At 36.6% G+C, this 15,050-nt stretch overlaps 1 protein-coding gene across 1 annotated transcript in view; it reads left to right on the forward strand.

Annotated features, from left to right (window-relative positions):
• The window catches only part of pappaa (pregnancy-associated plasma protein A, pappalysin 1a), a 102,217-nt gene that overhangs the window by 34,419 nt on the left and 52,748 nt on the right, over positions 1-15,050 (forward strand). Inside the window, exons 9-10 of the mRNA XM_026259935.1 lie at positions 5,191-5,319; positions 7,059-7,150. Coding sequence (XP_026115720.1) covers positions 5,191-5,319; positions 7,059-7,150 — 221 coding nt within the window. The remainder of the gene's footprint in view (positions 1-5,190; positions 5,320-7,058; positions 7,151-15,050) is intronic.

Here is a 15,050-nt window from a genome sequence, read left to right on the forward strand (position 1 = left end):
GTGGCAACTGGCCCGACTCTTAGAAACCTGATTCAACAACATATGGTCAGTCTTCATAATGCAACCATTCAGCTTTCACACCGAAACATGCCTATTAGAGCTAAACAGGACTGAGATGTAATATTTATTTATAAATGTAATGCCATTTTACATTGTGAGCTAACCAGGCATTATGAGACAAGAATCCAACAAAAAGCAATGCCTCTTCTTAAAGTGGAAATCAGCCAATTAGCTTAGCTTTCATTTACACACTTGAATAGGTTCTAAAGAACTGGATTTTTTTTCTTAAGAAAGAAAATGGTGTGCTATTTATTGTTTTGTTGTTTGCTTGTATTTGATAGTTTTGACTTTCACAGTTTTCAATTTCTTTGTTAAATTCAGTAGAATTCTTAAATATCTTCTCTATGTGTGTATATATTGATGTGATCTATGTGTGTGTAGTGTGTAAAAAGTTTTTTCTCTGTGCAACACTTATTTGTGTTTTGCTTGTTTCATTTTATGGGACTTTCACAGACGTTTTTCCCCTTATCCAAAACGCAGGCAATCGCAGCGTAAACCTCTTTCTGGTGTCATTCATGTTAAGTGCTAATTTGAATGATTTGTTTAGCCTCTTATTAAATGTTACTGCTTCCCTGCCCATTAGAACAAGCACCTTATAACTCTGCTGCTGACGACAGCACAAAAAACACTTGGCCTCACGTGAACCTATGCCATTTGTAATAATTGTAATGTCCGTGGCGCTCTGGCAATTTGGCTGTGTTGTTTTGTTAATCAGCAGAGAAGTGCTTGCGTTTCTCAGGGGGAACGAGTCCAACATAAATGCAAATAATGAAGGCTTTATGTATTTTCCTCTCGCTTGTGTTGGCTCTTTAATTAATTACTGGTGTTCCTGTGTATATTTTTGTGTAGTTTTGGAAGGCTGAGAGATTTGGGGTTTCTGCCTGTTAGTTAATACACGTGCTCTTGTGTAGCTTTGTGGGTGGGTTGTAGTTTACAATATAGGTAGATGTGAGTAGAACAAATGCACATGCAGCTTTCATGGCTTTCTTTGTCAGTCTATTGGTGGGGTTTGTCCGAACTTTAATAAATTAATTAAGGGGTGTAACAGTAAGCAGAGATTTACTGTATTTGACTGCAGAATAATATCACAGATGTGTATACTGTATTTTGCCTGTTTTACAGTGGCCTTGTGAAAAGAAGTCTGCTTAACTGTACTGAATATGCACTTATAGTAGGCTATAATTTGAATCTTACAAGTATATTAAACCCTCTGGAGTAGATTAATGGGTATACGGAGTATGAGGCCTTTTCTCCTGATAACCCTGAAATGAACTTAAATTACACTTTCAGTTTTGATCGTACAGATAAGAGCAATACATCAATCGAATCTGTAAAAGGTCTACTATTTTTGTATACAGACATAATAATAACAAAACTTTGTGCATTTTTAAAATTAAGATAACAAACAAGGTGTGCTGTCTGCAGCCTTTATCTGCACTGATCTTCATTTAGACATGCGTCATTAAAACGAACTGTAACTCCGTGAATACTCAACGAAGAGACATAATAGATATATCTATAGAAAGCCTGACATGTCTACTTTTAAACTAAGTGCTGCCAAAAACAGATAGTCTGTGATAAAGTAATCCATACGAAAACAATGCAATGTCCGTTTTGCACGTCTCCCTTCATTATCTTCTAATGCGACCACGCCCCCGCGCTGAACGCGCTATTCAGATTTTAATGTTTCACTGAATCGCACGGCTTGAATACACTCACACACAGTTCTTCAAGTTTTATTTGATTTTATTGTTTGGTTCGCGATGAGAGGAGGAATAAGACATAAATCAAAAAGATTTGGATTTCCTCAGAAAAAAAATAATGAAGCACTTTATTCAGCAGAGATCATAAACGTGAGTAAGTCTCTTTTATATATATATATATATATATATATATATATATATATATATATATATATATATATATATATATATATATATATTCCTGACTAAATATATAATCAAGTGAAACAATGAAGTTTCAATAACAATATACACTGCTATACCATTCAAAAGCTTGATGTAAATAATATGAATGTAAAAAATAAATATAAATGTAACAAATGTAACAAACAATGCTGTTCTTTTAATTTACCCCCATAAAAAAAACCCTGAAAATTTTCTCAGCTCTTTTCAACAACAACAATAATAATAATAATAACAATAATAATAACAATAAAAGGTTTTGGTTTTGTAGAAACCAGATTGTTAAAAGGTTTTCCGAAGGATTGTGTAAAGATGCAAAAAAATTAAAATAATAATAAGCTTTGAAAATCAGCTTTGATTGTTCCTAATAAACTGTTTATCTGCACTCGCAAGTGAATATTAAATTATGTTGTGGGATAATTAAATATATTATAAATAAACTACAAACATAAAATTATATACATTTATTGTGTCCTCAGTGACACACATGACTGAAAGGCTCATAATGCGGGCCTTTGTCTTCTCAGGTGTAAATTAAAATGATATTCGTGATAGTTGACACCTACTCGCATTTGACTTTTACCAACAAAAAGTGTCTCAGAAAATTTAAATAAATATATTGTTTTCTGTAAGTGAGTAAACAAGATGATTTTCACATAATTTAGAAAGAAAAATTCTAGTCTACAAGCTCCAGTTCTCAAAAGTTACGGGAACCAATGTTCTGTATGTTTTTTATGGCCTTTTTCAAGTGATTTAACATTTTTAGTTTTTCACTAACCATGCATAATTTTTTTTTTCATGTACATGCATGCTGCTCACATATTATTATAGCCATGTTTGTGCTGATTCCAGTGAGATTAGATTTTCGCCATTTACTGTAGATATTTATAAGAAACTGTAAAAAGCACAAATGTCAGGGCATGACAAAACTTCTCCAGGCCCCAAAAATACCCTTAGACTTCAGAGGGTTAAAGTTCCCCCATTATGCACTTTTTTTACGGTTCCTAATATTGTTTTGGGAGTACCCTACAACAGGATTACATGCATGCAAGGTCAAACAATGCTTTAATTTTCTCAAAATATGCATTTAATATCACCTCATTTTCCAGCAATTCTCAAACAATTCATCCGAAGCTGTTCAAAGTTTAAGTCTCACTGAACCCTGAATACACTGAACACAAATTAAGATATTTTTCATGAAATCCAAGAACTTTCCAAACCTGCATAGACAATGGAATAACCACGTTCAATCAGTGGTTCAACCTTAATTTTACGAAGCTACGAGAATAATTTTTGTGCACAATGAAAATAAAAATAACAACTTTATTCAACTATTTCTTCTCTTTCATGTCAGTATTCGACACTCGTTTACAAGAATACCACAGAGCATGCATCACATGGAATATTTTATTGATGTCCTTACTACCGTTCTGGGCCCAGAACGTGTTGGTTCCATTGCTTTTTTTTTTGTGGGGGGGGGGGGGGGGGGGACTATCCCTTTAAGTACAATTTAAAAAGTGTACTTAGTAGTAATGTAATAAATATACATTTTAATGAGTATACTTCTATTTCACAAGGGCCCCTAAAAATACAGAATATAATAGAGAGTACTGTATTTACTGTGTCACTAAATGCATTTGTACTGACTACAGGTAAATGGCCTCCAAGAGACATTTGAGGTGGACAGCACTCTGTTTCACTCTGAGAAGTATATGACAATGAGAAGATGCGACTCGTGTTTGTTTACAGCTGTCCTCTGAGAGATGAAACACGTCTGGCCTCTTTTGCTCATTATCAGCCCCCACAATCTTTCGCCACCAGAACGGCGTGATCTTTTCCTCAAAGCCCAGCACTAAGTGAACAGGTTTTGGTTACATTGTCTCAGCACAACTTCATCCCTCATGACATGTCACATGGTTCAGATTGAGTACAGAACCTGCCTCCTCAGACCGACACAAGATCGGATATCTCTTATCTCAGACCTTATCTCAACCACCAGCAGTCGATGGTTCAATGTGACAGCTGAGGAGTGTTGCAGTTTTAGAATTAGCACTAAACTGGCACTACGATTGCATACGAGTTTTCAGGGTGTAGGAAGAGCGGTGTTGGATTGACACCGAACCTGTAGTGTAAACTCTGGAGCATTAGAATCCTAAACCCGACAAATTTTGTACTGAAAGATCGGCGTTCACACAGACCAATATTAGGAGGTGTTTGAGCTATGCTGGAAATAATAGGGAAATTATTGGGGGCTATAGGGGCAAAAACAGACATCCCACCCTGCAAAAACCCATTTCACTAGTTTCAGGGAGCCGCCATCAATATGTGGGTGGGATGTATGGAAGGCTGTTTATGCTATGTGAGAAAAAAAAACAACAAAAAAACAAAAACAATTGTGACTTATCTCAGAATTCTACGTTTTTTTTTCCTTGCACGAATATATTTCTCACATTTATGACTTTTTTTCATTTACAATTGCAAGTATATTTCTCACAGTTTTTTTTTTTTTAAATAATAAAACATTTACAACAAAACAAATGTGTTTATGTAGACAGACAGAGAAAAGCACAATATTAAGGTAAACATATATTTAAAGTAGTCATCATAAAACATAAAAACAATTGTGCCTTTTTTGTGTTGTTTATAAGTCTAAGTGATAAAATTTTATGCTTTATACAAATTATGCTTATGGATAAATAAGTTTGCATATAAAATATAGAAATGAACAACATATTCAAGAGATATGTGTTTTGAGTTTTCTAGAACCAAAAATATAAAAACTTAAAAACTTTATAAAAATCTAATGCTGCAACAAAATGGGCAATGTCAGAATATTTCGAAATGGAGGAATTAACAGTGTATATTTTATGAAGGTGAAATTTGAAATGTTTAACTTTCTACTACTGATCACAAAGTCATGTTCCACTTCAGTTACATTACATTACATTATGTCATCAGTTACCGTTCTTTGCTTACTTTATTCCCATTTTGAATACTTGTTTTGTTTTTCATGCAACTAAAATAAACTATGATTTTCTAATATGTGAAAAGCAATGAATGAATGAATTAATAAATTGTTTACTTATATTGTATGTGTAGCCTGTTATAATATTACAGGCAATTTCCCAAACATTAATCAACATTAATAATCATTATTATAATATAAAGGGCAATATCCAACAATAATAATATTGTTTTTCCACAGGGATGTTGAGTATGGTGGGGTTTACACTTACCAGGTCCAAACAATCTCCAGTCGGAGTGTGAGTGAACCGTCACCTCCATTGACACACCGCCTTGGAGCGCCATACTGTGGAGACGGTCTCATCCAGAGGTGGGTTTGGATATGTCTCTTAACAAGGGGACCGGGACCCTCTAGTGAGCCTAAGCAAACTTCCAAGGGGGTACAGGATGACTTTCAATTATTTAAATTATTATTAAAGTAAAATAAATAAATAAGGGCCTTTGAATATTGTGTTGCATAGTGAGTAGCCTTAGAGAAATGTAAATTATTTCAGTGAATATATTGTAAAAAAAAAAAACAAAAAAAACAAGACTATTTATATAATTAATAGTACATTTAAACAATATAACTTCATTAAAGTTATAGTTCACCCAAAAATGAAAATTCTGTCATTAATTACTCACCGTCCGCCGCACATTCATGACAATAACACAATGCATGCTTGACACATGAGCCAGCATTCTGTATGCAAAAAGAGAAATGTACTCACGTGTGAACCATGCAAAGTTTTATAATAATAATTATAATAATAATAATAATAATTCATTACATTTATATAGCGCTTTTCTAAAGGCTATGTAAGGGGACAAAATAATGTCGTAAATAGATTAATGTGATTAATTAACTTCTATTAACTTAACTAAATTAAATCAACATTTGCTGTGACCACACTATGCGTAAAAAAAAAAAAAAACCTTTTGTTGTAGGTGCACTTGCGCATTGTTTCTTGAAGTGTTTTGGAGACATTGTTACAGTTCTTCTGGATTTAGTCTGTCTCAGTTTTTTCTGTTTCTTCATGCTATTCCAGACGGACTGGATGATGAACAGATCAGATCTCTGTGTGGAGCACTGGCTGCTGTTAGACTCCTTGTGCAAACAAAAATGTCACTGGATTATTACAATTAATGGCAAAAATAATGTTTTAAATGTAAACTTATATTTACTACTGACACACTACAGCAAAAGATAGATATAACTGACTTAAATGCATGTAAATGCATTTCTGACACATTTCAACTTCATTAAACTGTGTGGAAATGCATCCAAATGCCACTACAGCTGCTTCTGTTTCTTCTGCAGTGGAAATATCAGTTTTGTTAATAATGATTTCAGTTGACTGGTAACAGCCCGATAGCGTTGTCTTATATTAAGTGACTTTATTAATTAAATGCAAGAATCTGATATAAAAGATGACACATGCGTTCAATACAGTTTTAATTTAAATAGGCAAAACATTACCTGGAAAACAATTGAAATATTTTTTATTATGTAGTAACTTCAGTCATATAAAAAAAAGTAATTTCCCCAAAACAAAATTGTCGCCAGTGAAAATGCTGAGTGGCTAGTAATTTTGAAAAAAGCACCATACACATACACCATACAAAAACCATATTGGCTGATTTCAAGCCCTGATCACTACATATATTTTACGAATATTACAATTAATATTATTAATCTAACTCCATCAAGATGTAAACTTAAACCTTAAGTTTAAAACTTGTGGTTAATTATTTTGCCTATATTGGCACTCCTAGAATCTTTTCAAATAAATGTTTTAGTTTTGTTAATATTACACTATATGAGGGGCTTTAGAATATTGGGTTCAGTAGTGGGGGTCAAAAAGGTTGAGAAGCACTGATTTAGAGGATCATCAGATTAACCTTGAGGTTAATCTGTGCTGCCTCAACAAAACATTTTGAAGTTGTTAGAAAATATACTGCCATATCCACACCGCAGGCTTCAGATATTCATGCTTTTAGCAACACAGATTCATATCCACCAGGGGAAATCATCATAATGTTTATTACATTTGCATTGATTTATTTCAGGTCCCAGGGAGAGGAATGTGATGATATGAACACTATGAATGGAGACGGCTGCTCTGGCCACTGCAAGAAGGAGCCGTTTTTTAACTGTATTGGTAAGTGTGGAGAGAACGTATAAGTGCATCAGCGGCTCATTACATCCCTCATCTGTCATACTGCTACGACTGCACGTCAGAAAGTGTGGCACGCTTTTAAATGTAGTCACTGCTGTACATCAGTTTTGGTTGACAGTTTTGCGAGATCTGTTATCGTCTCACTCCGAAAAAAGCATCTTTGAGAGCAGCACTTTAGCTGAGCTCTTTTGTTCGCTTCCTCCAGAGCCAAAGCTATTTTTTATCACTGGCATTATGACATCCTTGTAAAATCTGTAAAACATTTAATTCAAAATGAACACACTAACAAATTCATGAAGGATGTCTTGGCACCTTCTCCTGCTCTGTAGTATTAATAATACAATGCTTTTTGGGCTCCGTTTTTATGGTCAGGACCTGAGGAAAGATAACGTCATTGAAAGACAGCAGTAGGATACTTTTGTTTGCTGTTACACACAAATGCAAAGAGCCTCATAAGTCTAAAATAGACACTTATATGGCTCATGATATAGACCACATCCATGACACCTCTTCAGTGTTCAGCAGATTGGTTTCAAGCTATGTAAAACATAAAAATAACAAATAAAATATGAAAAAGATTGAAAATAATCAGAAATGTTTTTTGAGCAGCAAATCAGAATGATTTCTGAAAGAAAATGTGACACTGAACAGTAATGAATGCTGTACATTTAGCTTTGATCACAGCAATAAATTACATTTTAACATATTCACATAAAAATGATTTTTTTAAAATATAATATTTCACAATATTTATGTTTTTACTGATTTTTCTCATCAAACAATTGCAGCCATGGTGAACAGAAGAGACTTAGCATCTTATGTATTTATTCATTCATTCATTAATTAATGTATTTATTCAGAATATCAGACATTTACACATTTTTTTTATGAGAGTTTTTACTATTTGCTACAGGAATCACATCTGTGTGGCAGCTTGAAATTTAGTTTTCATATGGAACCATTAGGCACTATCATGAATGAAGCATTTGTCTTTCTGACTGTGCAGCTGATTGTTTTTATAGCTGCACTCTGCTGAACCAAAAGATAGTGTTCGGTTTTTCTTATCTCAGTATAGTGTTATCTATGTTACCGTTAGAATCGAGTTGCCCAGGGAAGGTACAGTTGCTCATCTCATCATATTTGAGCAGTGTAACGGTGTCATGGGTACGGTGTGGCGCAGATGAGCGTACATGTATAACTGTAGGTTGTGCAGAAGGCCACGTGAACGATAGATGTGTGTGTGAGTTTGTGTGTTTGCCCCCTCTGCAGCCCCTCGTTTCAACATCAGCAGAGCTGAGCAGAGGGGAGCGCTGGAATTTATGCAGAGGCTTGAGCCAACTTGGCACGGCAAGCCTTCGTCCTCCTTGCAGGAACCCCTTATACTGCGAGACAGACAGAAAGAGAGACAGTCTGTGTCTCTTTATCACTTAACATATGCTCATTATCACTATTTTTGGCACTTTCAGGCTTATTCTGTATAGCAGTTAATTTTTTTATGCGTACAACTCTCATGACTTGGTAGTTGATTCAACTTGGACAAACACTTGACAATAAGGTCCCATTAGTTAACATTGGTTAATGCATTTCTGACAATTCATGCACTTACAATGAGCAATACCTTTTTAATAGTATTTATTAGCCTTTGTTAACCTTTGTTAAAAAATACGACTGCTTATTCACGAGTTCACCCTTACATCTAATCTGAAGGCGAATAGTAGGCATATTTTGGAATGCTGTCCTGGGGGAGGGGTCCGGGTCCGGAGCATAGCCCAAACCCAAATAACTCCCCCTATCCCTAATTTGGGATAAATAGATTAGAAGTGAGGAGTTGGGGTGGAGAAGGGATGCCGAAAAACTGTCGTGGGACAGGTGTGCTTGTGTGCTAGTTAAGATGATTAGCTAAACGAGATGCACCTGTGCCAAATTGGATGATTATTTGATCGTGCTCCTCCCAAACTTTGTTAATAAAACCACATTTGTTACTTCATGTTAGCGCAGGTCCATGAAAAATATTTTAAATACATTAAATATATAAAACAGTTACTTGCTTAGCTGTGTATTTATTTTTATTATTATTTATTATTTTTATTTTTGTATTAGTAACATTTTAAATGAATGCTTCAGAAGTATTTTCGGTAACAGTGTTAGTGACCAATTCTCACTATTAACGTCTCGGGTAAATTATGTAGCCATGGTTCCCTGAGTAGGGAATGAGACACTGCTTCCTCTAGTGGTTGCTATTGGGAAACACCTCGTCGTGACCTGTGTCTGAAGAATACATACAAAAACACCAACAACATGATGGCCCAGCGACAGCTCATGATGTCACTACCTGTGTGAGTATAGTATAAATACGTGCCAGGATTAACACGATTAACATCTGAAGCTTGTATCCGTAGCATAGCAATAAATCTAGAGGAGGCAGTGTCTCATTCCCTACTCAGGGAACCATGGTTACATTAGTAACCTGAGACGTTCCCTTTCAAGGGAACTTCGAACTGCGTCCTCTAGGGGTCACTATGGGGAACAGTATACCCATGCCACTATGCTGAGGGGAGTGCATACCAGAACCATGGTGAGCACTAAGTACCAACTCTACCATAGCTATGGGAGCTGCCACTGGGACGTCTGTCAGTGACATTATCCCCTACGGCCAAAGGCCTAGGCTACATACCCTAAAACGTACCTGTTAGGGCCAGAACTCCTGGGCCCGGGGTAGAGCTCAAGGCTTGGAATCAGGAATAGATTCCTTTAAGGGGATATGACCAAGAGCCTAGCATCATACTAAGTCTTGGCCTGTCACACAGGGGCTACCACTTGCTCTGCATGAGCTTGCTGAAGGAACTGTCAGCAAGCTCAAAAAGGGGTATCCAGAGGATACATAGGTGGAGTTGTGCCCAAGGTGCCCGGGGCTGTAACTAACTCAAAAAAGGGAATAAAGCTACCATGAGTAACCCTTACCATAACAGGATTTTAGAAAAGAACACAAAGTACTAGTGTGTGAACTTACCACAGTGTGGATTTTAGAAAGTGCACAAAGCCTTCATGTGCACACTTACCATAACATGGATTTTAAAAACCATTCTAGGGGGCCCTCATGGCACTCTGAAAGAGCAGCCCATAGATGTAAATGGTAGGGATGGGCATTTTGGGAAATTTCTCATTTCGATCATCGATAGGTTTCAAAAACGATTAATCGATTAATCGGGGGTGGGTCTTATGCGGGGGGCAGGGCATGGTCATAATGTATATAATGAAAAAATCTGAAGATTGTTATGAAAATGAAAAAAATAAAAATAAATAAAAAATCTGACATGAAAATCTGTCTATGAAAACATGAACACATGATTAGGACAGGTTAGATAATGATTATGATGAAGCAATGTTATTAATAAAGGAGCAAGAAATATCTGCCTGAGGTGAAGAGTAGCCTATACCAATAAACGGAAGCTAATTCTATGACACATCCTATGATTAATCAGATAACTGAGATACATATCAGACGTAACATTACAACTTGTATCAGCACAATAGGATGCTAAGTTATGCGTTAGACAGAGAGAGAGAGAGAGAGAGAGCGCGAGCTCCCACTGATGCGTTTTCATGACAGCGCGCTGAAATGGGCAAGGACAGATTTTACTATAGATTCCTATAAAGTTCTCATTATAAATGTATGGCAGATTTGTGATATATTTTCATCTACGTTATTAAGTGTAATAGTTGTAATTAAGTTTTATTTTTAAGTTAAGTTTTATTTTCCATAAACCTGCGCGTTTTCAAAGCCATATGAATTGAATTATGCCCACAAATATGACGAAAAAAAAAAGCTCGGCTGCATTATTATAACATCAGTAATAAAATATCAATAATAATAGAAAAATAAAACATTTAAGAGCAATATCATTATCGTGCATTGCTTATATGAGCATGAAACGAATCGCTGATATGCAGCGATTTCAGCATAATTGTTCATGTTAATTAATCAGACGTAGACTAGCTCTTGCAACTTTCATCTGAAAAAAATTCGCCGATGCAGATGTGAACTTGACCGAAAGTGTAACTCAATCGGATTGTGCTTTACAAACACGAAAGTACAATTAATTCACATTAGTGTCACTATCATTATTTTTTATGTATTTTAATATTTAATTAATATTTTGTATTCAATTTGCATTTTCTGATCAACCAAAATATTATCTAAATATTATTTAACAGCATGGAAATCACTGATTATTGCTAAATAATTGAATGAGATTTAAAATATATTTAAGATAAAAACTATGACAAACAAATAATTTTGATTTTCGTCATATCTACAAATATAATGTAATTAGGCTACGGATATATCCAGTGCATTTTTATTTTATAAAGACCATTTCATTATTTGTCTGTGATTTAAAAATTAACACACAAAGATACTTTTTCTTTTTTTGCTACTTTACTCAACAGCATTTTTTTAAACAAAACATTGTCTTCCAGTATAACTTTAGCAGCATATTTTGATTCAGCGGTGAAACGTAGTTTTAAAAGATAAGAAAAAAGTTCACCAAGTTTAACCAAACAACTATTATAAGGTATAAAACAGAGACCAAATAGTCTAGATATTTTAACTATGGCTAAAACTCAAAACTCAAATAATAATATTATTTTAAAAAAATGGATATTATATTTACCACGACCGGTGAAACGTTCAAATGTCTATTCAAAAACATAAGGCGGTCTACGTGCTCAGATGAGAGCCGAGTGCGCAGCCTGTTCTCATTTAGAGGAATAAATGAGCTCCGCTGGAACAGATGTTGCAGGAACAGCCAGGTACCACTGGACAAGTAAACCTTCTCTGTCCCTGAAACTAATGGGCAGCACATCTTTCACCACCATTTCAGCGAATAGCTTTGTCGTCTTCTCGGTTCTGCCTGCGTTGCATTTAGGTCTTACGGCAAGTGATTCAATGCTCGTCTGAGTTGCCGCTCTGTTATCGCCAGATATTTTATGTACACATTTTAGATGATAGCACATTGTATTTGTTGTAGGTGTATTTTCATCGTTCTTATCAAAGGGAAGCCAGCCGTCACTACGTGACTTTGAGGCCATTGTTATGTCTTCTTACGTCTTTTGAGGCATCAAGTGGGAAGCTAAACAATCAGAGATCAGGGCGCCGCCCAACGTGCTGCCATAACCAATAAAATAAATTAATAATAATTTCGATCATCGTTTACGTGATCGATCATCGCTGTCGCGGTCGAGTAATCGAGTACTTGATCACTGTTGCACATAGTAAATGGTGCATCCCACAAACAATACATTGAGAAGTCATTAACTCGATCTATGGTAAAATGCTGGAATGGCTAGCAGTAAGTTACCTAGCTGAGGAAGCAACACAGCCTGTACACTTACCACTATGTGGATTTTAGAAAGGGAAATTAATAGATACTCAAGTATCACTCTAATCTGGATGAAAAGCGCTAACGCCTCATCTGGATCACATCTCTTATCTTGCCTACCTCCCTTTGTCCCATGATTCCTTCAATCCCCAACCCATAGGAGGGGGAGAAGCACAAGCCTCAACACTAGCCTCCTGTACCCCTTTCTGATCTTCAGATCGAGATCGGCCAGGACCCCTGGGTTTGTACTGGCTCAGACCTGGACCTTCGTGGAACGAAGGATTTGAAGGCTGCTGACTGTGCCTTCGTCTCCCTGAATTTCTCAACCACCGTCTCGACGAAGGTATCGAAAACTCGGAAGGGTAATACAGGAGCATCGAGAAGAAGGCCCCTCTCTTTCTTACCATAGCTGCTGTGGATCTGTCTATAGCAGAGGCTGCCTGAATAATAGCACAGAGAGCGGGATCTGTGGTGCGGAGCAACTCAGCTACCTCATCGGGAGAAAGGCTCTCCTCTCCTTTAACCAGGTCTTTCAGCAGATCTTTCACCCATTGTGTGCAATGAAGCAACAACCTGACGTGCCACTGATGCGTATGCCCTGCCATTTAAGCAAGATGTACCTTAAAGATGTATTTTTTCCCCAACATCGTGCAGCCCTACTGGAATCTGTGGTTGCGGGTCGATAATGGATTTTTACAAAAAGGAAAAAATTAAGACAGAGTGAAGTATAATGTGGTTATCTGAGAAGGTCATAATATAAACAATTTATCCATTAACTGCAGACAGATCAACACTATACATTTCATTTCACCACAGCGCATCGTGCAGCATGCGTTCAGCTCCTACAGGAGCTAAACACGTTCCGCCCAACCGCTAAATTAACACAGAAATCAAGTGCGAACAAAACTGCTGCCGCGAACGCATCGCTATTCCCACAAGAGGTGAATGCATTCGTGCAAACGCTATCTACAAACTTGGGTAAATAGTGAAATACTCACATACACAGTAGTCCCGCAAATGCATCACAATGAACACAGACCATCTCCTCGTCAGACGAACATGTTCAATTCATGCTTATCCGTCCCTTGAGAGCTGAACACGCTTGCTCTACACCACACACACATAAACAGCACGCGAGCCATGTCAAACTGCAGGTATCAGATCAAAGCCTCTGTCGAAAAACATGCACTCCTATCTCCTTAGTAAGGTCAAACTCGTAGATAAGAGTTGATGAGAATTAAGGCCCTAACTAAAGTGTGACGGAATTTTCATTGTTAGATTTTTTGCATTAACGTATACAGTTTACCGATTAACTTTATTGTAAAGTGTTAATATTTATTTTTCTTTAAATATATTTTAAAATGGTTAATTTCTGTACATTTGTAAATGGTAACTTCCTTAGTTTATTATGCATTGCTTTTCTAATTTTTTTTTTAATTTTTTTTTTTTTTTTAAGTGCACTACTAATATTCAGTTTTGTTAAAATAAAATGCCAGAGAGACAAACAAAAATACATAGTTGGGGTGAATGGAGAGACAATGTGGGAGAGCAAATGTGAAAGTGGGAGAATGAGAACAAGTGAGGAGAAAAAGTTAAGGGTAAAACACTTGAATTAGGAACAGCAGCTCCATGGCCTGGAAAAATCCTCCCAAATATCCCTGAACTCAACAGTGCTCCTGTCTCACTCATGGCCTTGGAAAAAACCTGATGTGTCAGAAATCTGAAAAATTATGCCTTCAGAGGTAGGAAGGCATCAAGGCACATCTGAAATCAATGTTTGCGCAACATCCTGTCTGCAAAGATGCCTTCATCTGGAGATATTCTGAAGGCAGCACAGATGTATCTAGAGACCCGTAAGCACCAAATTTGAGAAACTTCACTGCAATTGGCCGGTAACTTTATTGGGACCTGCAGCATGATTTGAAGTGACATTTGAGAAGGACAGTCTGACCCTGGCTGATGTAAATAGTTTGAAGGATACAAAGGAGACATTCAAACCATCTGCAAAATAAAACATCTGTTGCGATTCTGTAGAACTCCATGTGGTGACACATATGTTGAATATTGCTCACATTAGGCCATCAAAGTAAACACTTTAGAAGAAGGATCACAATGTGTCTTCACAGATTTGAATTGGGTCCAGTTTCTCTCAGAAACAGAATCTGGCTCTTCTCTGATGTGATGCTGTGAGTATGACACAGTGAACTGGGGTGTTTGTCCTCAGTGTGCAAGGGAAAACTGCCTAATAAACCCAATGACATAGGGACAAAAGCATGTATATATTTGTGATGAGTGGGGCGGGGCCGAGAGCCATGGGAATGGAGGGAGGCCAGTGGAGTGATTGGGAAATGAGCGACACCTGCTCCACTCACCGGTCTCGCGTCCCACGGAGTAGCTCGGAAGCATACAAAAGAGGAGTGATGACAGTGAAGGACGAGAGAGGACCAAGCCTGGGCTTTATTTTGTGTTTTGGTTTTGTTATTGTTTGTGCGCGGCAGTTG

This window comes from Carassius auratus, unplaced genomic scaffold, assembly GCF_003368295.1.
Source record: "Carassius auratus strain Wakin unplaced genomic scaffold, ASM336829v1 scaf_tig00215316, whole genome shotgun sequence".
Lineage (NCBI taxonomy): Eukaryota > Metazoa > Chordata > Actinopteri > Cypriniformes > Cyprinidae > Carassius > Carassius auratus.